This window comes from Ovis aries, chromosome 22, assembly GCF_016772045.2.
Source record: "Ovis aries strain OAR_USU_Benz2616 breed Rambouillet chromosome 22, ARS-UI_Ramb_v3.0, whole genome shotgun sequence".
Classification (NCBI taxonomy): Eukaryota; Metazoa; Chordata; class Mammalia; order Artiodactyla; family Bovidae; genus Ovis; species Ovis aries.
The window spans coordinates 44,999,040-45,023,669 of record NC_056075.1 but is presented as its reverse complement, the minus strand read 5'-3'; the positions used below and the strand labels follow the sequence as shown (position 1 = coordinate 45,023,669).

Here is a 24,630-nt window from a genome sequence, read left to right as displayed (position 1 = left end):
GGTGATTGTCTTACCTGCCAAACCCCCCGTGCGCCCAAATGCATTCCCCGCTGAGACAAGGAGCAGGCTTGGGGGGCAAACTCTGGAGTTTCGTTAGATTTCTAGGATGTAGCAAACTGAAATCCTTTATGCACTTTATTATGACTAATAGGCTTAATTCACTCATCTAGAGTTTAAATAAGAGCACATTCAATGTCACATCTAAGAAATAGATTTCTCCACGCACCGAATTATATCTAGAGAAGTCTGTGCTAAGAAGTAGATCGAAATGCAATTTTCTGCTGTCAGACTGCAGTGTGCCATGATTCTAATGGGAGTATAAGTGGCACCTTCAATCCACAGATGGGCCATCCTTGAAACGAGTAAAAACCTCATGAAAGCATCACTTAGCACTTATCTGTAATTTTTTTAAGGTTTTTTTGCTCCATAAAATAGCATTTGAACTGTACATGCTGATGTGTGACCCTACTTGGATTGTTTTATTTTTTTAAGCCCTACATTTCCTGGGAAAAGTTAGGAAGTGGTTTTCCTCCGTAGAATCTTATCAGTGGGTAATGCTACTGACCTGACTGGCTAAAGCTGTTTTTCCAGTTAGATTGGCTTCTTTACTAGAACAATAGGAAAAAAGAAGAAAAGCAACTGAACCTATCTCTTAGACTGATTTTTGCTGAATTCAGGTCCTTTCTTGAGACAGCAGATGGGCTTATGAGAATATCTGCCAACCCTGTTTCTGGCACGTTTCTGTGCTGCAGAAATTCCAGCAAAGGCAGGATTAATTCCTATTCTTAGTCTTATAACCGAATGGTCTATAGTTGTATGTGTGTGTATGCCTGTTTGAGTTATTACCCTAAGTGTTCTAGGATAAGGAGCGTCTCGGTTGTGTTTTGAGTTGTTAAGAAACAGCAAGCATGTGTTGAGCACCAGTTATGTGGCTAGTGGCCCCAGGCTAAGTGCTTTGCAGGCATTTCTAACCACCTGGAGGGGTCTAGGAGGCAGACACCACCAATACCCCATTTCACAGAGGAGGGAACACGGCAAAGTGAAAGTGAAGTCGCTCAGTTGTGTCCGACTCTTCACGGCCCCATGGACTGTAGCCTACCAGGCTCACCTGTCCATGGGATTTTCCAGGCAAGAGTACTGGAATGGGTTGCCATGTCCTTCTCCAGGGAGGATCTTCCTGACCCAGGGATCGAACCCGGGGCTCCTGCATTGCAGACAGATGTTTTACCCTCTGAGCCATCAGGGAAGTTCACGGCAACATGAGGCCAAATAGCAAGACCCCCAGAGGTGGACATCAGGGCTGCAGACTTAACGTGGCTGCACAGACGGGTGGATACAGAGGGGGCAGAAGGAAGAAACAGCAGGAAGACAGTGATGGCGAGCAAGTCTTAGATCACTGGCTGCCTCGGCAATCTTTAATCCATTTTCCCCATTTTTGTGATGGGGTAGGATGGGGGAACCTCGCATCCTGCAAAGCCTCATACAGTAACAGGAGAGGCTTGCATTTCTCTCCACTTTTGCTTATGACAGTATCATGCTCCAGCCATTTGTCTTGACTGGTCTTAGAACCAGCCCTTGGTCAGAAACATAGCAGCGGTTGTGTTGCATTCCAGATACTCATGGCATCTTTTTTTTAATGTATTTTTAATTGAAGGATAATTGCTTTACAACATTGGTTTCATTTCTGCCATACAGCAACGTGAATCAGCCAGAGGTGTACATACGTCCCCTCCCTCTTGAACCTCGCTCCCGCCTCCCACCCTTTCCCACCCTTCTAGGTGGTCGCAGAGCCCCGGGTTGAGTTCGCTGAGTCATGTGGCAGATTCCCACTGGCCATCTACTTGACATATGGCAGTGTAGATGCTTCCGTGCTACCCTCTCCATTCGCCTCACTCTCTCTTTCCTCCCCCCGACCGCCCGTTTCCATAAACCTGTTCTCTCTGTCTGCCCTCCATTCCTGCCCTGCAGATAGGTTCACCAGTACCGTCTTTCTAGATTCCATGTGAAGAATCCTCCATGCATTGTTTGTAGAGGTGAGATTTTCAGTTCAGTGTTTCTGACATTTCTCCTCCACCCCTTATCTGTGTCTGTAGAACATACAACGCACTGTATTTTGTAAAACAAAGCTGCCCGATATTGTGCATCTCTTCTAAGATGGTAGAGCAGTCAGACTCGATGTAAGTAGTGTCAGAGGGAAATGGGGACAGCTATTCCAAAGAGCCCTCCCTCCCCCAACCCACACAAAGAGTGATGAACAATTAACATGGGCTGTTACTTATAAGCAATAACTATTCATTCATAAAGGATACAAATAGGAGCAAAGCTAATTTAGACCATGATTTCAGAGCCATGAGGTCCTGGCCAGTCCCTCTGAGGTTGAGCCGAAACTTACAGAGTTGTCTGCCACAGAACAAATTCACATCTGAATTTATTTGAATGAGGACTTGCACCATTCTGATCTGTGTGGGCATCTGATACTTAAACCAGCCCTCACAGAGGTTGCAAGCCTGATGATCTAGACCCTTGCTTGTCAGAAATGCCAGTACATACTGAGAAAAGGAAATCTATGCGTCAGGATATACTCCCAAGGAAGGGAGGTGAAATACAAGAAAACTGATCATTATAAAAACCTGTATTATGCAAGCCTAAAGCTGGGGAGGGTCCTCTGTGTCTTCTCTCTGCTTCTCAGATTTCATCCTTTTACCCAGATGTCCACCCAAGACCCCCCTCCTCCCGAGCCTTCCTGCAGTCCTTCCAGGGGTCTCCTCACTCACCCGCCGCCTCAGTCAGGAGTTACCTGGGCACCTGGCCTGCTCCATTTCAGAAGGCTGCTGCTGCTGCTGCTAAGTCGTTTCAGTCGGGTCCGACTCCGTGCGACCCCATAGCCGGCAGCAGGAGACTGTTATTCCTTTCCAGGCACACCTGAGCCCTTGCGCACACTGTGAACGCAGTAGACGTGTAGGAAGCACACTGAACTAGGTGAATTCTCAGTAGTAAATAGTAAGCCTTGTCACGGGATCACACACTCCCTCGGGGCCCACCCGACCAGTGAGCTATAGGTGAGAAAAGATCCTAGGCACTTCATCCGGTGAATCCGAAGTAGAGCTACTGCCCAGCTAGAGCATAAGACTCTTAAATCGTAGCTACCAAGGTTTGGGACTCCTGCTTGCTTCTGCCTACCCAGTAACTTCCAGGAATTTCAGCTAAAATATTTGGGGTTTCATATCATCTACTGAGGCTTCCCAGGTGGCACTAGTGGAAAAGAATCGCCGATCAGGGCAGGAGATGCAAGAGACATGGGTTTGAGCCCTGGGGCGGAAAAGTCCCCTGGAGGAGGAAATGGCAACCCGCTCCAGTGTTCTTGCCTGGAGAATCCCGTGGACAGAGGAGCCTGGCGGGCTGCAGTCCGTGGGGCTGCAAAGAGTCAGGCATGACTGAGTGACTCAGCACAGCACATCACGCACTACTACTCACAAGATAAACACATCTGATGTGGAAGCACCTTCATCTCCCTGGAGAGAAATGACTTCAGAGGGAAGCCATTCAAGTGATTACAGTATTCAAAGGAATATTTGTTTTCCACTCACTTCTATTACTGTAAACACCCAAATTGTACATGAAAAAAAAACGGATGCCTGACACTTTACCTTTATATTGTAATGGCAACGGATGCCTGTAGCTAAAAATTCCAACAGTTGTAAAGGGTTATTTGGAAAGTAATCCCCCTCCCACCTCTATCACCAGGCTCACTTCCCAAAAGCAGTCATTAACACTAGGTTTTTGTAAAATGTAATTTAGAATATAGTGAAAAGTCTCTTTTCACCTGTCTCTCTCTGCAGAGTGAGAGGTTATGGAAAAGTCGGAAATTTTCAAACACTCGAAATTAAAAGGTACAGTGAAGCCTCTCTACCCATCCCCCATCTTCAGCAACCATCACCTTGCTATCGCTCTTATTTCAAACCTTGGATCCTAATCTTGAAATGAAATGGCAGCACACCTGGTACTTCTTCCCACTTTGGTTATTCCAGATTGACCGAATCCTTTTCACTGGCTGTGTAGTATTTCATGGTAGGACCACACTGTAAGTTTTTAACCTGTCCTTTACTGATGGCCACATGGGTGGTTTCATCATTTGATACTTTGAACAGGCATATTCTTGCCCAGGCACCTTGAGCCCATGTTTGACAATGGATGTGGGACAAATTTCGGGGAGCACAATTGCAGATCAAAGGCCACATGCATTAGAAACTTGATAGATAATTGCTGATCAAAGGCCTTATGCATTTAGAAACTTGATAGACAAGGCAGAAATGCCTCTAAGCGATGCGTCCCTATTTCTGCTCCCCAAGTCTTCATCAATGCAGTGTGTGGAGAGATGTTTCTTATCTTTGCCAATATGATAGGTTGAAACGAAAACTACATGTCTTTCTTCCTATGTATGAGATGGGGGACCCTTTCACAGGTTTAAAATCCATTCATTTTTTCCCTTTTTCGTAAACTGCTTTATCACCTTTTTTGCCACTTTTTGTTGTTAAAAAGGTTTATCTACCCAAAGATTAACAAATGTGTTTTTCTATTTCAAGTAGCTTCGTGATCTTTTTTCACATTTAAGTATTTGATCCATCTGCTAGTGTATAAAATGAAGTAGGAATCCAGCTTTATTTTTCTAGATAACCTCCTGACTAATCCTTAGCACTGTTCATTGTGTTTGTATATTTATCTGTCCTTTATTGGCTTATCTTTTCTATGCTAGATTTATCGGGCTCCTCCTCCATTCTTTGTTGTTTAGTCTCAAAATCTTGTCCGACTCTTTGCGACCCCATGGACTGCAGCAAACCAGGCTTTCCTGTCCTTCACCGTCTCCCAGAGTTTGCTCAAACCCATGTCCATTGAGTTGGTCATGCCATCCAACCATCTCATCCTCTGCCACCCCCTTCTCCTCCTGCCTTCAATATTTCCCAGCATCAGGTTCTTTTGCAGTAAGTCAGGTCTTCACATCAGGTAGCCAAAGTATTAGAGCTTCAGCATCGGTTCTTCCAAGGAACATTCAGGGTTGATTTCCTTTAGGATTAACTGCTTTGATCTCCCTGCTGTCAGGGGGACTCTCAAGAGTCTCCTCCAGCACAACAAGTTGAAAGCATCAATTCTTTGGCGCTCAACCTTCTTTACGGTCCAGCTCTCACATCCACCTCCACTCCACCACTCTCAGAGAACCAGCCCTAGATTTTATATATAATTTTCCTTTTACTGCCATTAGACCACAGAAACATTACTTTCATCTCCCCTCTACAAATTTGAGATAATATCTCTCTCATTGGACTTAGTGATAATTAAATGAAAACATAACTTTATTAGGATATCTGTAATGTCTTTGCTCAATGATAGTAACTTTTATTCTACTTTTTATTCTGCTTTTATCTTTATCACTTCCATTTTTCTTTTGTACTTAGCTTTTCTCTAACTTCTTAGATCGTTATTTCACTTATATTCATATTTGATTACATAGCATGTAAATCTAGAAGTTTCCCAAACACTGCTTTATCTGTGCCTGTTCTCATTTTTGTGTTTACCATGTTTATAATTTTAAAAGAGTCTATGTTTTCTCTTTTGTTTTCTCCTTTGGCCCAAATATTAAAATTTATTCTGCTGTTGCTAATATTTTAAATAGATTTCCCTACTGCCTAAAAGCAGAGTGTTTCTGTGAAACCTTTCATAAGCCAAAATGGCATAAAGAAACGATTACCTTAGGACACAGCTTGTTAAGGGATGCAAATCAGATAAAGCACAGATGCTCACCAACAGGGTTCAGAGCTCTGGCAGGCATGCTGAGTGTCATTCCTGGGGCAGGAGCTTGGTGGTGCCACCCCCTCTGCTCAATGGCTGTTGCCCCCACAATGCTGAAAGCTATTTGCCTTCTTGTGCGTGAAAGCAAAGATCCTCTTCAGATTTCTGTCGGTTACTGAAAACAGGTACTAATGTAGGTCTTTCATAAAAGTGAGGGTCAAGCAAATATATAAATGTAAAAATGATCCAAAATTCACCCATATTTATACTACATAGAAATAACCATTGTTACCTGTTTCTCTAGGTATACAACTATTTAACTTTCAGATATATCCATATATTTCTTTATTAGAAAAGGAAAAATTAAATAGTATAGACTGCTTCATCCCACTCCAGATACAAGCTCTGGCCTGAGTTTGGTGTTGATTTTCTATGGGTATGTGCATGCTAAGTCACTCCAGTCATGTCTGACTCTTTGGGACTCCATGGACTGCAGCCCACCAGGCCCTTCTGTCCATGGGATTCACCAGACAAGAATAACTGGAGTGGGTTGCCATGCCCTCCTCCAGTACTTTTCATATATTTTTATGTAAGTAGGTATCCATGAATAATATATATGAGTAGTATTTGTTTTTCAGTTTATATAAATGGTATCAAACTAAGCGTAACAAAATATGTACTTATCTGTGTTTTTCTTTTTGTTTCTGGATATTCTCTTTGGTTCTTACTCAGCTATGAGGCTTGTCTTTTATTTTTCATAATAAGAATGTTTGCTCCAATAATTTCAAAATCTAAAATCTTTGGGTGTGTTACTGCTGAGGTTTTATCCTTCCCTCCCTCTCTCTCTTTCTCATGATTCCCTGCTTCCTGGTCATTTCCTGTGAGCTTACTTCACTGGAAAGTTCTCTGGGAGCTCTTGCAGGTCTAGGACGAAGGCTGTTCCCCTCAGAGAGGGTGAATTTGTGTCCGTCACTTGGCCAGGGCAGCACCCGCTTGAGGCCCAGTGAAATGACTCAGGACTTACTGAGCCACCCAGGTGATGCATGATGTGACGTCAGCTTCTGGTCCAAAAGGGCAGTTTGTGGTTACAGGTCGGTCTGCCGAGCACCAAGGGAACTCTCCCTGCAGTCTAGCTAGGGATAAGGGAACTGTCCCTGCAGTCTGCTAGGGATGGACGGTGATAAGTGTTGATTTCTGGAAGATTCTTACCCTGAGGTATAGTCTTCTGCAGAGCCCAGCTTAATCAAGGCGAGATCAGAAAGAGAACTGGGACGGGTGCCGACCTTTAACCCCTGCATCCCTCACCTTAAAAGGGGATCAGAACCAAACCCCAGGTTTCCCTAACTGGGCAAATACCTACAGCTCCAGCGTACTACTTGGCCCTTTGGGCGTCTCCTTTCACTTAGATGCTGGCCTGATAACATCTGACTATCTTGTAGCTCTTGATACTTTCAAGGAAAAAAAATTAAATATATTCTATCCAACAATTTTAGAGAGAAGATAGGTCAAAATAACCCAGCCCATCGTGCATCTAGAAACGGATGCTCCACCTCATAACTTCGGTTAGTTCTGTAATGCCTATCTTACAGAACTGTCTGTATCACAGCGTGTGACATCTACTTTCTGTCCTGTAGGCATAATTCCCACAGCTTTGTTAACCTGAGGTCTACACTGAAGTGACTTAGCACTCAATCTTTTTGCCACTGAGCCATCCTTTTCCTGTCTGGCTGAAGTCCGTTCTGTTGGACTTTCAGAATTTCTTCTAGAAGAACTCAGGACACATTTTCTCTGAATTTTTGCACGTTCGGTGTTGCTTTACTTCTTCAATGATGCTTTAGGCATAAAATCAATGCATCACGCTTTCCTTCCTTGAAAGTCTTCTATGCATGCTTTCTCTATCTGCTCTGAAGAAATCGGAAGCTGGCTTATCTTTTTTCCCTCGTAAGGGACATGACTCTGTATCCTTGAAAGTCCAGTAGCTTTAAAGAGTTGTGTCTTATTTCTGATGTTGTTGTTATCGTTCAGTTGCTCAGTCATGCCTGACTCTTTGTTACCCCATGGACTGCAGCACGCCAGGCTTCCTTGTCCTTTACTATCTCCTGGAGTTTGTTCAAACTCATGTCCACTGAGTCAGTGATGCCATCCAACCATCTCACCCTCTATCGCCCTCTTCTCCTCCGGCCCTCAAGCTTTCCCAGCATCAGCCTTTTCCAACGAGTCAGCTCTTCGCATCAGGTGGCCACAGTATTGGAGCTTCAGCTTCAGCACCAGTCCTTCCAATGAATATTCAGGGTTGATCTCCTTTAGGATGGACTGGTTTGGTCTCCTTGCTGTCCGAGGGTCTCTCAAGGGTCTTCTCTAACACTACAGTTCAAAAGCATCAATTCTTCAGCACTCAGACTTCTTGATGGTCCAATTCTCACATACATGACTACTGGAAAAACCATAGCTTTGACTATATGGACATTTGTTGGCAAAGTAATGTCTCTACTTTTTAATATGCTGTCTAGGTCCATCATAGCTTTTCTTCCAAGGAACTTTTCTTTTAATTTCATGGCTGAAGTCACCATCTGCAGTGATTTTGGAGCCCAGCCGAATAAAGTCTGTCACTGTGATGAGTCTCAGGCACTTCCCCAGGGAAACAGTGTACACTTTCCAGGACTTGACTCTTTCAGAAAAGTTTTTGTGCGTTAATGGTGAGTATCTTTTCTCTCTGTACTATTTGCTCAGATCACTTTGCCGCCATTCTTTGTCCTTTACCCTTAACCTTTTCCTCCTTTGCCTCGGCTGGAGCCCGGTAGCCTTGACTGTGTTTAGTGCATCCAGGTCCTTGGTTTGCGTTGTTGCTTTAGTTTCCCTTCCCTGTTTCTCCTAACTTTTGCCAGCTCCTTTTTTTGTTTCTTTACATACATACACATTTTTGCCAGCGGGTTCTTAGCTGGCCCTTTGTTTATTGTGGTTCCTTCCTTCCTCCTTTCAGTAGTTTTGATTGGTGTGTCTGAATTCCTCTTTAAAGGAAGGGAGGGCTTCCTGGGAGGAAGGACCAGTTGCAGGCCAGTTGGGGAAGGGCCAGGTTAGAGCTCAGGACCAGCTCTTACGTTGCCCACCTCCTAGGGCACCGCGCGTACTGCAGGCTTTGAGGGATGGTGGTGGTTTGGCCTCCTCTGCTCCAGCAGAGCCCCGCCAGGACCCTCCCCTGCTTTGCGCGTGCACAGATGGCTGACCTTGTCTGCTGTGCCTTCAGCCCTGACCCCCGTGTCAACTGCTCACTCCCGTGTCTCATCCTTGGCAGGCAGGGTGGGTGCTCTTCCAGGTTCTCCCTTTCATGGGCTCTTCCCGGCCCAGCCTGCGGCACACTTTGCATCCTTTTCTCAAATATTCAGCTTTCCCAGAAGTGGAAAAAAGAAAGTGCATTTTCTTTACTGTCTTCAGGTGGTTTTAGAAGGAAAGAAGTAAGGACCTCTTCCGGCTAGGTGCAAACATGTTCTTACAAGGACGCCTGCCCCTTCTGAATAAAGAGTAAAAAGAAGTCAAGGCATTTCCCTGGGAACCAGTTATCCCTGTTGTTATCAGGAAGCATCCATTCCTGCAGGGCCAGGGATGGGCCAGATGGTGAGCAGGATCCATGCTGCTCTAGCCCCAGCTCAGCCCTGCACAAGCTCACTGGGACCTCTGTGGCATCTCTGGCATTTTCCTGCGATAACATCCGGTCTTCCTGGGGGGATCCCCTCTGGAGAAGCAGGATGCACTTCCTCTTGCTGATCATGCAGACGGAGATAACAGTTGAGAATTCTCTATGATGGTCAAGGCAAAGGGCTATATTTGGATCTAAAAATTTATTCTCATCCCTCTAAAAATTATTTGAAATATGTGACTGTTGCTAAGATATGAGCAGAAAATGGAGAAATGAGAACACTATTTTTTTGGTAATTTTGTTTATTTATTTTGGGTTGCACTGGGCCTTTGCTGCTGTGTGGGCTTTGCTCTAGTTGCAGCGAGCGAGGGGGCTCCTCTCTAGCTGTGGGGTGTGGGCTTCTCATCGTCGTGACCTCTCCCGTTGTGAAACACGGGCTCCAGGGTGAGTGGGCTTCAGCAGCTGTGCACTAGGGCACAGTAGTTGCAGCTCCCGGACTCTAGAGCACAGACTCAGTAGTTTTTGGTGCGCAGACCCAGCTGCTCCGTGGCACGCGGGATCTTCCCAGACCAGGGATCGAACCCAAGTCTCCTGCATTGGCGGGTGGATTCTTTACCACTGAGCCACCAGGGAAGCCCGAGACCACCCTATTTAATAACAGATCATTGTTTTTCTCCGGTACCTAGGGGTTGAAGAGAAAGGGGCATCTGAACTTGTTTCCTTTTTAAAAATGAAAGTCAGTCTAAAGAAATGTCTATTGAGTGTGGAGTTTATGTTCACTGAGGCCTGGAGTCATTCCTCTGCTCCGTCCTGACGGCCCTTTGTGGCCAAGTTGGATTGGACTTCTTCGGGAAAGCCCAGGTCCAGGTTTTGCAAAGGCAGCCTGAAAAATGATGCCTCAGAGGGAGTGCGGAAGCTGTGCCCCTCTCTCCAAGGTCAGAGCAAGGGCGGCAGGGGCTTCTGCCCAGATGATTTGGGCTCTAGGTCTGATCCGTGAGAAGTGAGGACCCCTCATCCTTGACTAACTACTGTTCCATGAAGCCAGTTTGTCCCAGTTGGGCCCGGTGGGAATCTGGCATCTTACCTAGGTGGCTACCTGCTTCATGTTTCCATAGAAACCTGTCCTGGGTGTGGCAGGAGGGAAGCAGATTGGTATTTCTGCTGAGCCCAGGTTTGAATCAGAACTTTCAATCAACATTTCAACTCTTTGGGCTTTTATCACAACAGTGACTGTATAATTTGTCCTCAAAACCAGGAAACAATGGAAACAGTGTCAGACTTTATATTTGGGGGCTCCAAAATCACTGCAGATGGTGACTGCAGCCATGAAATTAAAAGACGCTTACTCCTTGGAAAGTTATGACTAACCTAGATAGCATATTAGAAAGCAGAGACATTACTTTGCCAACAAGGTCCGTCTAGTCAAGGCTATGGTTTTTCCAGTGGTCATGTATGGATGTGAGAGTAGGACTGTGAAGAAAGCTGAGCGCCGAAGAATTGATGCTTTTGAACTGTGGTGTTGGAGAAGACTCTTGAGAGTCCCTTGGACTGCAAGGAGATCCAACCAGTCCATCCTAAAGGAGACAAGTCCTGGGTGTTCTTTGGAAGGACTGATGCTAAGGCTGAAACTCCAATACTTTGGCCACCTCATGCAAAGAGGTGACTCATTGGAAAAGACCCTGATGCTGGGAGGGATTGGGGGCAGGAGGAGAAGGGGACAACAGAGGATGAGATGGCTGGATGGCATCACCGACTCGATAGACATGAGTTTGAGTGAACTCCAGGAGTCGGTGATGGGCAGGGAGGCCTGGCGTGCTGTGATACATGGGGTCACAAGGAGTCGGACACGAACTGAACTGAGTGACTGAACTGAACTGAAACCAGGACACATTAGAGAGACTGTGATTAATAAATTCAACAGTACCATAAATTGGGCATGTCCCAGGCAAACCAGAATGAATGGCCCACCTAATTACCTCCTAGGCTTCCATGATAAATCCAAATATACTGTGATACATTGTAACATACATCTCACATTCTCTCCAGCCTTGCAGTAAAAACCTGACCTTATCTTTACTAGCAAGACTAGATACTTATTCATACTTAGTGGCAAAACTAGTCATCATGTGGTCATGAATTATTTAATCTTCAAAGTCTTTCAAGTTTATGGGTGCATGTGTTCCATTTTTACGGTGCCCACTAATATCTCGCTCATAGTTTTCTGCCATCTTACAGGAAACGGAACTTGATTTAGGGCCATGGTTTATCACCCAGAGTGAGTCTGTTGGGAGGCTTATGACGCTTTTATTATTTTTTTTTTATTGGAGTATAGTCGCTTTGCAATGCTGTGTCAGTTTTTGCTGTACAGCAAAGGGAATCAGCTGTACATATACGTATATCCAGTCTTTTTTCAATTTCCTTTCCATTTCGATCTCCACAGAGCTCTGAGTCCCCTGTGCTCTACAGTAGTTTATCTGTTATTTATTTCATATATAGTTGTGTGTGTGTGTGGCAATCCCAGTACGATTAGGGTGCTTTTAAGTGGTTCCGTTCACTCCTTCAATAATAGTAGCTTATTGGTCACTGTGTGCCAGGCTCTGTGCTAAGAGGTTAATAGATCGTCTCTCACTTAACCCTTGCATCACCTTCTCTCTACAACGTGGAGAAGTGGCGTAACTCAAGTGTCTTCTCAGAGTGCATCGGCGCGGAGCCTGGTCAGATACGCAGACAGCCTGACCTCAGCGCTTGTGCTCGTTGTGGGTCCGTTTCCCAGGTGAAGGGTGTGTTCTCTCTTACATTCTGCAGGCTGTTAGTGTTTCCTTAACTGAGCACTCACGTGGAAATGTCCCATGTCAGTCTGTCCCTGTTCAGTGACTCCCTCCTCTCCCATTTTGTCCCTTGTCTCAACTTGGCATATTTTCCATGCAGCTGTGGTTGACAAACTTCTGTGATATTATAGCTTCCTTTGCTTTACAAAGTGAAAGTGAAACCCGCTCAGTCGTGTCCAGCTCTTTGTGACCCCATGGACTATACAGTCCATGGAATTCTCCAGGCCAGGATACTGGAGTGGGTTGCCATGCCCTTCTCCAGGGGATCTTCCCAACCCAGGGATTGAACCCAGGTCTCCCGCCTTGCAAGCAGATTCTTTACCAGCTGAGCCAGAAGGGGATAACATTAAATGGGGGAGGAGGACTATATTGTCACATTCTTTGAGCTCTGACTGCCATGGAGATGTAATCAGTGGGGTGAGTACCATGAGAAAGTCAACTCAGATGTTCTTCAATCATCTTGGGTGGTCCTGGGTGTATGGAGTACTGAGTGCTATCACGGGGTGAGGCCATCTGTTTATTAGTATGTCCTGTCTTCCTTGAGTTCCTGGCACCCTTTCCTGCACACTTTCTGGGCACGAGCAAGTGTTTCTAGGCCCCAAGGCCCAGAGCAGGTGCTGTCTTGATGCCTGGGTTCACCCTGGGCTCAAAACAGTGCTATCAATGCTCCCTGACTTCCCACCATGGCTCCAATGAACCCTCCCATCACAGTAACCAAGAAAGGAACCCCAGGAGCACAGGTGCCTTTTAATCATTGTTATCCACATTCTGGGAGTTTCCAATGCATGATGTAGTCCTCATAACAATGCTATGAGATGGGTCTTTGTTTTCTCCCACTTTACACCTGGAGAAACTGAGGTTCAGAGAAGTCCAGAGACTTGCACAAGTCCCAGAATGTTGGTCTTTGCATAAAACCCAGAGCAAAAACTCCAAGTTCATGCTCTGCCCACCCTCTACTGCCGGCTCCCTCACTGGCCTCTGGTGGACGTGGATTTTCCTCCTGGGTGTCATTTTCCAGGCGTGTTGGTGACTCTGAACAAATCCTTAGCAAGTATTTCAGTAGAAGGACGGAAGTGCATTTTATGGGGCGCAGCGTGACTGACGCCATGTTGGTGGGAGAGGGTGGTCCCGTCCCTGTCTGGTTCACCCGCAACTGAACCGGTTCTGTTAGAGGGTTCTGGCAAATCTGAAGAAACGAGTGTGTTCCTTGAAAAGATTTTCACCAGCTTCTCCTGTTGGGCCTTTCTAAAGTGAAAAGAAGCCTGAAAAGCACAGGGGAAAGCTGACATCCTCTGGGTAACAGTGGACCAGAGACGCCAGCAACTCTACATCCAAGGTCGGTCAGCAATGTGGCATCTAAAGACTCGTCTTTGAGTGTCTGTAACTAAATGATGGTGGTTTGGTGGTTTAGTCGCTAAGTCATGTCCGACTCTTGTGACCCCATGGACTGTAGCCTACCAGGCTCCTCTGTCCATGGGATTTTTTAGGCAAGAATACTGGAGTGGGTTGCCATTTCCTTCTCCAAGGGATCTTCCCGACCCAGAAATCGAACGTGGGTCTCTTGCATTGCAGGCAGATTCTTTACTGGCTGAGCCATGATGCTGTGGGTAAATCTTTAACACAGCACGCACATACACGCACGCACACACACACACCACCACACCTGTACGGTGAGGGACTGTAGTCAGAAAGTTTAAAGGAAGTGAAAGTCATGCTGTGTAGCAATGTAACCCTCCCAATGTAGGGAGCCCTCCTCTCCCTAGCCCACTCTCCAGGGGACTCTGATGACTTCTGAAGTCAGTGTCTTGTCCGAGTACACGGAGATGGTGATCATGCCTCACCTTCTGGTTTATTGCAGGGAACTCGTAAGCCAAGCCCCCCTCAGAAGCCACTGCCTGCAGACCCTTTGAGCAAGACGGCTCGCCTGGCCAGTGCCTCAGCCAGGTCCCCAGGACGGCAGGAGTCCGCGCTCCGCCTGGCGCCCATCAGGTTGGTGATGCACCCGCTTCCCTCTCTTCCTCCCCGAAACCATGTGCACCAGCTGCACGGGCCACACTTCTCAAGCCACTGGAGGACACGGGAGTGTGGTGCCGGCTGTGTGCCCCGCACTCCCCACCCCCCACCCCTGGGAGCAGCGTAAGACAGAGGCAAGGGCAGATCTTGAAGCAGCTGGGAGCTATAGAATTGGTCGCTCTTAGCAGTGATCTCAGCCTATCCGTGAGATCAGCTCAAGATCGAGTAGAACAGATCCTTCAGAGCAGTGGCTGATGCTCTGGGCCAGGCCACAGCCAGCCGCCAAGCAGCTGCGATATTGGAACAGCGGGACACCTGTCTCCAAAAATATGACTGGGACTGTGACGGCTTCTCCTCAGTCCCTGGGATCCCGAGAAACGAGGTGAGGTTGGAGGGCCAGGGATGAAAGGAGGGGAGTGGAACAAGTTAGGCTGAAGAAACTGCTGGGCAAGGTTAAGCGGGAGCTTCCCACTCAACCGGCGAAAGGAATCACCTTTGCGGACTGAGTGGCTGCTGGGGGTCATCCACTCTGCCCTCTCCCAGGGGACTAGGTCCAATCCTGACTTGGGCAGGGAGGTTTAACCCAGCGGTGTGCTGGAGCCAGCTCCCGTTGGTTTGCAAGAACTATTAAATTTCCAGGAATTTAGCCAGCTAGGTGTTAAGCCTGGGCTTTCTTTTAAATTACGTAAACTGGAAATGATGCCAGTTATATTAAAAATAAAAGTAATAAATGCTCAGAGCCCCAAACTTCCTTTTTTTTTAAAACTACATTTCACTGCCACCCACTCTCTTGAGGTCACCTACATCGGTCGTTTCTGTGTGATGGTAACACCACACCCTGGCCACGACACAGCTCTTCCGTGCTCAGCCACGTCCTGTTGGGAGCGTGAGTTATTTATACCATGGAAATCGACAAGCACCACAGATCCGGGGCCTCTGACTTCCCCCGCCATGGCGGGTAGTTAAACATTTACCAGCTCACAGATGGGTTAAACCCTCAGCCAAAACACATGCGCCCCCTTGGCAGAGAGCTCACTTTGTGAGCAAGGTAGGGGTGCTGGCCAGGCCCTGGGTTCAATAATTCAGCATCTCCAAGGGGAAGGCATGCGTTCGTGAGTTTATTCCAGCTCTCGGGGAAAAATGTTTGGCCTGTGAAAGATCTGTGTAATAAATCTCAGAGATAAAGCTGGTCAGGGGGTCGGGACAGTGGTTTGAATCCCAGTTCTACAAATACAGAAACACTGCAGAGCATCCTAATTATTTCACTGTGGTTTGTACACTGATCTTGAAGTTATTTTTCTAGTTTTCAAAGGAAAAAAAAACATGGGCAGGAAGGTGGGGAAGGCCCTCTTTCATCTTCCTGAAGTTTAGTTGGTTTTCAGTGCTGTGTTCTTTTCTACCGTACCGCAAAGTGATTCAGTTTTCCTGTACATTCTTTTTCTTACTCTTTCCCATTAGCGTTTATCACAGGATAGTGGACACAGCTCCCTGCGCTGTACGGGAGGACCTCTCCGTTTATCCAGTCTATACTTGGTAGTTGGCACCTGCTGACCCCAAACTCCCACTCTGTCCCTTCCCCTCCTCCCTCCCCTTTGGAAACCACAAGTCTGTTGTCTACGTCGCTGCCTCTGTTCTGTAGATAAGCTCATTCGTGTCATATCTCGGATGCCACACAGAAGGGATAGATGTCATATGATATTCGCCTTTCTCTGTCTGACTTCCTTCACTTAATGTGATAGTCTCTGGGTCCATCCATGTGGCTGCAAAGAATATTTCATTCTTTTTTTATAGCTGAGAAATATTCCATTATATATAAATTATACATACCACATAGAAAGGCCTTTTTTTTTTTTTTTGCTCTTCTCCTGAGGCAGTGGGTTTTTGTTTTTTTTTTTAAATTTTATTAGAGTATCAGTTCGGTTCAGTCACTCAGTCATATCAGACTCCTTGTGACCCCATGAACTGCAGCATGCCAGGCCTTCCTGTCCATCACCAACTCCCAGAGTTTACCCAAACTCATGTCTATTGAGTCAGTGATGCCATCCAACCATCCTCTGTCTTCCCCTTCTCCTCCTGCCCTCAATCTTTCCCAGCATCAAGGTCTTTTCAAGTGAGTCAGTTCTTAGCATCAGGTGGCCAAAGTATTGGAGTTTCAGCTTCCAATGAACACCCAGGACTGATCTCCTGTAGGATGGACTGGTTAGATCTCCTTGCAGTCCAAGAGAATCTCAAGAGTCTTCTCCAACACCACAGTTTAAAAGCATCAATTCTTCAGCACTCAGCCTTCTTTATAGTCCAACTCTCACATCCATACATGACTACTGGAAAAACCATAGCCTTGACTAGATGGACCTTTGTTGACAAAGTAATGTCTCTGCTTTTTAATATGCTGTTCTAGGTTGATCATAACTTTCCTTCCAAGGAGTAAGCGTCTTTTAATTTCATGGCTGCAGTCACCATCTGCAGTGATTTTGGAGCTCAGAAAAATAAAGTCAGCCACTGTTTCCCCATCTACTTGCCATGAAGTGATGGGACCGGATGCCATGATCTTCGTTTTCTGAATGTTGAGCTTTAAGCCAACTCTAGCTCTCCTCTTTCACTTTCATCAAGAGGCTTTTAGTTCCTCTTCACATTCTGCCATAAGGGTGGTGTCATCTGCATATCTGAGGTTATTGATATTTCTCCCGGCAATCTTAATTCCAGCGTTTCTCATGATGTACTCTTCATATAAGTTAAATAAACAGCCTTCACATACTCCTTTTCCTATTTGGAGCCAGTCTGTTGTTCCATGCCCGGTTCTAACTGCTGTTTCCTGACCCGCATACAGGTCTCTCTTATTAGAGTATACTTGGTGTACAGTGTGGTGTTAATTTCAGGTACACAGCATGGTGATTCAGTTATACGTATATATATTCATTCTTTTTTGGATTCTTTTCCCGTATAGGTTATTACAGAATATTCAGGCAGGTTCCCTGTGCTATATACAGTAGGTCCTTGCTACAGTAGGTTGTCTGTTTTATATATAGTGATGTTAATACCAAGCTCCTAATTTATCCCCCCCACACACACACATCCCTTGAGTAAAACCTAAGTTCGTTTTCAAAATCTGAGTCTGCTTCTGTTCTGTAAATAAGTCCATTTATATCATTTTTTTAAGTTAGATTCCACATATGAGTGATATTTTTCTTTGTCTTACTTTACGTCTGAGCACTATTCCACTGTATATATTTACCATATCTTTATCCGTTCCTATGTCGATGGACATTTAGGTTGCTTCTTGGCTATTGTAAATAGCGCCGCAGTGAACACTGGGGTGCATGTATCTTTCTGAATTACTGTTATCTCCAGATGTGGGATTTCTGGGTCACATGGTAATCCTACCTTCAGTTTTCTGAGGGACTGTCATACTGGGTTCTAGAGGGGCTGCCCTAGTTCACATTCCCACTCACAGTGTAGGAGCGTTCCCTCTTCTCCACACCTTCTCCAGCATTTACTGTTTACAGACTTACTGGTTTTTAATTGGAGGATAACCGCTTTACAGTGCTGTGTCCGTTTCTGCCATACCTCAGCACGAATCAGCCCTGATGGGTATACATGTATCCCATTCCTCTTAACCCTCTCTCACCTCCCACTCCATCCTACCTCCCCCGCTTCTAGATGGTTTAGACTTTTTGATGACAGCCATTCTGACAGGTGTGAGGTGGGCTACCTCATGGTCCTTTTGATTTGCATTTCTCTGATAATTAGTGACGTTGAGCATCTTTCGTGGGCTTTTTGGCCATCTGTGTGTCTTCTGTGAGCTTCCCTGGTGGCTCAGAAGGTGAAGCATCTGCCTGCAATGCAGGAGGCCCGGGTTCAATCCCTGGGTCGGGAAGATCCCCTGGAGAAGGAAATGGCAACCCACTCCAGTACTCTTGCCTGGAAAATCCCATGGACGGAGGAGCCTGGTGGGCTACAGTCCATGGGGTCGCAAAGAGTTGGACACGACTGAGCGACTTCTTTGCAGAAATATGTATTTAGATCCTCTAGGGAAGGCCCTCTCTTAAGTGATCTCAGGCAGCTGCCTGTCTTACCTCTGCCAGTTGATGATACCAATGCGAGCTGGTTCTGTCTCCACCTAGAAGGATAACACTCTGTTCATCTCAGGGATCCCACATGCCCAGCTTCACTCCCCATCCTCTGCAGCCACCTCAGGACAGTCGCTGCTGGGCACGCGCGGCTGGTGGAAGACAGGATACACGGGCAGTGCAGATAGACCCTGGGTTATGCAGTCAGTACCCCCAACATGTCCACTATCTCAGTCATTCTCTATGTTGACTTACTGAAATATTGCTTCTCTGGACATGGTGGGTTAAATGAAATATGACTAAAATTATTTAGTCTTTTTTTTTTTTTCATACAAGTGCTAGAAAATTTAAAGTCGCGTGTGAGATTCACCTTTGCGGCTTACACTGTTCTGCTTCATGGCATTCTTCTCGAATCACCTTGTGGATGGACAGGAGGGGCAGCTTTGAAAAGGGTCATAAACGGCTGAAGACGCTGCAGCCCTCAGCAAGGTCCTTTCTGAATCTGCCACCCCTGCTGCTGGCAAGAGCCATTGGTCTCCAGCACCTGAGCTGGGGTGGGCTGGGCTGGGCTGGGCTGGGCTGGGGGTGCAGAGGTGAGATCTGACCCTGGAAGCCCATCACAGCACAGGAAACGGTATCTCCAACCCGGGCATCGAGGGTTGGCAGAAATCACTGGCAGGGCCTCTGACCAGAGTTTTGTTTTCTCCTCTCTCTTCCTGCAGACCTGCTCCGAAACAGCCCCATCCAGTGCCCAGACCTGCCCCCATCGCCTACGCTAAGTGAGAAGCAAGCCGACACCTTTGTTCAACAGTGAAGACACAAGTTTGCACTATCTCTCAACTCCAGCTGGAGGTTTTGGTTTTTTTTTTGTGCCAACGTTTAGAATTTTTTAATTTTTCAAACACCATGATTTGAAAGAACTTTGAGCTACTGCCGTCGGTGCTGTGCTGTGCTATGGTGCTCTGTATACTTACTTGCTCAGGTACTTGTAAATTATTAATTTATGCAGAATGCCTTTTACAGTGCAGTGCGCTGTAGTGGGCTTTTTTTAAAAAAAAAGAAAAACCCATCACTGAGTTTTCCATGGAAGGAAGGCTTGTTGTGCTTTTAATAGTTTGGTGAACTTGAAATACCGTGCTCTTTGGGACTCTGGACAGGATGTTATTTCTGATGGAGGCTTCATGAAGAGGGCATTTGCCCAGCTTACCCATGGCAGTGGTTCTGGTACCAGACACCAAACGAGAGACCCCAGGTAGAAGGCCTGCTCTGAGGCCAGAGCCTGGCTTCAGGTCCAGGCTGGGCTGGGCCTCCAGGGATATTCTGGACATTGTCACAGATGACGGGCTGGCCACCAGGGTTATCCCTGGAAGCTCCAGGGATCGCAGGGAAGGACCTGGCTTCTAGCCAGGGGGCTCCGGAGAGAGCCTGGATCCTGGAGAGGAATTTTAAGGTGTGGCCACTGTAGGAGACAGACTTGGAACATGAGGCCAGGCAGACACTTGACCTTGAGCTCACCAGCCATGAGCACATTTGGAGAGCAGGCTGAGAAGTTTGCTTTATAGAAACACCAAGAACTTCTTTTCCTGGCTGCCCTTTATGGAGTGCTGGCATCAGCGCCTTATTTAGATTGGGAAAGCTGGTGTTTCTACAAGACAGCTACTGCCTGAGCCCTGCAAACCTCCGTCTTCCTGTGCTGTTTGGAGCTGAACAAATTACCACCTTGTGTTCTTGACTGTAACACAATGATACTGTGTTCCGACAGACAGATGAGGCTTTCCACGGGAGCATAACTATTTTCAGATGTGAACCCGTAACCAGATCTAGTGAATCAATTCTGGAGATAAAAATCTCCTTTTATTGCAAGGTTCAGCTTATTAAAAATTAGGCAGAATCCATGTGCTTGCAAAAACTGCAGCCAAATGGAAAGCTGTGTTCACTGGGACAGGTTGCGGTCTGCTGTCTTTGTTAGGATAAGTTGGACAAAGAACCCTAAGTTACTAGTAAGTTCTCTGTGGGGCATCTTGTTTTCCCACCTTGGCTACAGGAATCTTTCAGAGATGTTTTTAGCATAAAGTCTGGATCTGCTTCTTGAGCTTTTACAATTTACCTGTTGAGCGTCAAAGTCCTCACATTCACGCTCAATATTCATGAAATGCAGTCTTGAGCAGCAGACTCTTCGGATGTCAGACTGGGGAGCCATTTTCACAAGAAGATCTTGAAGATGCCTGTACCTAATGGCATGAAAATTACAAAATTACTCAGACAAGGTCAAATGCCATTATGCCTGTCTTCTAGTGGGGTCCTATGTGGCTAGTTTTCACATTAGAAGGCAATTGACAACGGTTCCATAATCCACTCTGTTTTGTGATAAAGCTTCATCTGGGGTCATTTCCATGGTTTTTCTATGCCTTGAAGCAGAAAGACAAAACGTACCAAGAATCTTGGTTTGCCTTCAGGAAAACAAGAGTGCATTTAACTCTGAGTTCCCACCGTATCTAGGCAACATAGCATTCAGGATCATGGATAAACTCAATAAATCCATGTCACACACACACAAAGGGAACATGACTCTAATACATTCCAACTCTTATAGCATGCAATTTGTTCATTATGCAATTATTAGTTTCTTAAAACTATAAAGCCATGTTAGAAAATATTACTGCTGATGAGTATTTACAGAATTACTGTACCTAGCATTATATCTGGTAATTGTATTAAGGCCAAAAACATATTCTATGGGAAAGTTTACAGCATTTTTATGGTGCATTAGGTGGGTACTATTTTTATAGACACCCAAATCCTTGGATCTGGCATTGTAGCCCCTTCTGCTAGTGCAGGGAAGAGGGTGTGAACTTTTTTCGTCTGTCCTTAACTAGAATTCCTGTGCTTCTATTTCAGAGAACCAGGAATAGTTTGGTATTAAAAGAGGTTAACGCTGTGATCCTACATGTCATCATCAGTAGCCACTCGGCCACAGCTGATGACACTTTTTTCTCTCTACATTCGAAGTGCATTTATAGAGCCGTGCAGTTCATTTCTGGAAAAGAACATATTTAAACCTGACACCCCCGTACAGTACACAGGGAATGTTATTCAAGGAACAGTACTTCCAAATGCAGTATTTAGCAAATGAAGCATATTCAGCAATAACTTTCATCTTAATATAACTTAGGAACCAAGAGCCAGTTTGCTTGGGGGAGGGGAAGAGGTATTTCTCCCCCTTTTTATATCCTCCTAGATGATAGAAATGAAAATGAATACTTATATTTCAATGACCATCTATTTTTAATATTTTTTTAAGATTGTATGGGCATGAATACTAGAGTTGATGTGGGTTTAGGTGGCCTAGGCTGAGAGTCCGCACGCCTCGACGCAGAGTCGGCCCCTAAGGGTAGTCACTCTCCTTCCGTCTTACTAGAGTTGCAGGTCACACGGCCCCACTTGACTGGGAAGTACATGGCTAACCCTCCAGGCATTCTACAGAAAAGCTGATTTCCTGAAATTTTGTGTAACCGTGTACTTTTCCTGACACATGGACTCAGATGTGTAGCAACCGAGAGAAACAGCGCGTAATATTTTCCATTGTCAAACTGTGCATCCAGAGACTGCCCTTCCTCATGTGAACTCTCCAGCTTACAATGTGGGATGACATCACAGAGATCACAAGAGCAGCAAATTAAACTACACGAGGATAAGTACTCCCAACTAGTCTCAAAGGGGACCCTTTTTATGCCTTCTTAACTGTATTAGGAATTCTCAGGCTGAAACCAGAGGCCATCGTTCCCTGGCAAATCAGTACAACATATCCATATCTCCTCTGAAAGAAAAACAGCTCAGACCCTGCTCTGTGGCAGACTCTTCCTAAGAGACTGTGATCTCCTGTGGTGCTAAACAGAGCCTGGTACTGGGCCAACTCGAATGCTCAAGCGTCTTCCTGCCATCTCTCAACTGCTGTTTACAAGCATTCTGAGCCACTGAGAACCCCAACAACCAGGAGGGCGCCATACCTGGGCAACAGCCTGACCCCCCTGCCAGGCTCTCGGTGTGAAACTTATTTAAGACTCTTGCCCTGGAGGGCTCCCTGGGGGTGTTTGGGGAGCAGAAAGCCCTAGGGCGGGCAGACTCAACCTGGAGATCCTTCTTCACTGTTAGGACCCCAAGCAAACACAAGTCACCCCGGTAAACGTCACACCCAGAAGTCTCTGCAGGGCCAGTGCTGGCCCCCAGGGGGGACCCAGGCTGTGGAGCCGCCCCACACAATGGCTGGCTGGCGGGAGCCTGAGGTGTGCCACCTCATCTCCCCAGGACTCGCGAGAGAGGGCCGTGAACACATCTGGACATAGGCGGCCTCGGCTAGCACCTATCATCAGACCCAAGTTCCTTCCCCAGCCCTAACCCAGTCTCTGACACATCTCTGCAGTTTGGTGGCTGCCCCGCAAGTCCACCCAAAGCCCAGCCTTCTCCAGGGCCACAGCTGGGAGCAACCCTGCCCACTGCCCACTCCCTCAACCCGCCACCCCAGCAGGGAATCCAAAAGCATCCTCCCCTACCAGGCACCTCCCACCTAAAGACTTACTCTAATTAAAAGGGAGAGTTGGCCATAGGAACTCAGTTTGCCTGTTATGACCGAAAGTCTCTCGACTCACTCTCCATCCCTTTCTTTTAAACCTGTTTGAAAACTCTGATGGTCATATGAGTAACAACAAGCTAAAGCCTGAGAACCATTTCTGTGCAGCGATGCTTCCAAATCCACTGACCTGCACAGGAATGGACCGTCTGTCTGCATTTCATAAAGCAAACCCCCTCTTTTCTTTGGGGACACCAGTGGCAGAGCCCAGCCAGTAAGAGCCTGATCCATATGAGACACCAGGAGGAGAAACCCTGCGTATAAAACTGTCATAATAGCCAACAATCGATCGTGATAGCTGGACGAGTTAATACACAAAGGAATGTTTGGTACTCTGTAACCAACCCTGATTTTTCCACCTCCTCTTCAGAAGTCATTACCTGTGATACTCCTTCCATGAGATAATTTTTTTTAGCCCTCAATTTAGCACATTTTAAGTCCAGACAAAAGGAAAAAAAATCTCATGTGATCATTTTAGTTTTGCAAAGAAGTGGACTGTTACCTATGGTTATGGCCTATAAGCAAGTACTTAAGTGGGAAGGACAGTGATAGAGGAAAAAAAAAAAATACATCGAACTAGAAAGAGAAAATCCCTTAAGAGTGCATGGAGGGTGAGCAACGTCAGAGTTCGCTGCTCTTGTGTACCCTCTGTCAGGTCAAGTGGGGAGGTTTGAAGGAAACTGCACTGTTTGAACGTGTGTGCTTCAGAACTCTCTCAAACCTGGCTACAGGCTATGCAGCACAGTACAAAGTCACAGCTACTAAACCAGCGCGTTCATTTTTATAGTGCTTCGTCCATGTATCATGCTTTGGTTGCTAATCTTTTTTTCTCACTTACCTTTTTATGTTACAGTCTGTTACCTTTGTACACGTTTCTCATATCGGGGGGTCTACAGGTAACACAACTTGCTATTTCCATAGAAAAAAAAAGTCATTGTTACGAATATTATATCCAATAAATGGTATACAGGTCAATATAAAGAGGCGTCCCATTCATTACTGAGATTTTCACCAAAGTAGGGGCGGGGGGGGGGGCTCTCAAGTTGGAGAATGTATCTGTATTCTCATCCATGTATAGATGCACGAGATGTGGAAGAATCTAACAGGGGCGTCCCTGGTGGCTCAGCAGTAAAGAATCTGCCTGTCAGCTCAGGAGTCCCCGGGTTCAATCCCAGGGTCGGGAAGACCCCTTGGAAAAGGCTATGGCAACCCACTCCAGTATTCTTGCCTGGGAAATCCCACAGACAGAGGAGCCTGGCTGATTACAGTCCGTGGAATCAAAAACAAGTCAGACACGACTTAGCAACTAAACAGCAAGAACCTTAAGAAGGGTGGTGAGCTGGAGGGTCAGGAGATGAGTGCTGCAATCCACATGAGCACATCAGGGGTGGGATGAGGAGGGAAGATGTCTGTACGCCTTTTCACACACACACTAGGGGTGTGCTGTGCTGTGGTCACTCAGGTGTGTCTGACTCTTTGCGACCCCATGGACTATAGCCCACCAGGCTCCCCTGTCCACGGGGATTCTCCAGGCCAGAATACTGGAGTGAGTTGCCATGCCCTATCTCCAGGAGATCTTCCCAGCCCAGGGATCGAACCCAGGCCTCCTACATTGCAGGTGGATTCTTTACCATCTGAGCCACCAGGGAAGCCCAAGAATACTGGAGTAGGTAGCCT

The 24,630-nt window shown here is 46.3% G+C and overlaps 1 protein-coding gene across 2 annotated transcripts in view; it reads left to right on the top strand.

The window, feature by feature from the left end:
- ADAM12 (ADAM metallopeptidase domain 12) overlaps positions 1–23,934 on the top strand; it is a 391,246-nt gene extending 367,312 nt beyond the window's left edge. For both annotated transcript variants that reach the window (XM_027960492.2, XM_027960491.2), the window contains exons 22-23: positions 14,105–14,235; positions 19,049–23,934. In XM_027960492.2, coding sequence (XP_027816293.1) covers positions 14,105–14,235; positions 19,049–19,109 — 192 coding nt within the window. In that variant the 3' untranslated portion in view covers positions 19,110–23,934. The remainder of the gene's footprint in view (positions 1–14,104; positions 14,236–19,048) is intronic.
- Positions 23,935–24,630: the final 696 nt, after the last annotated feature.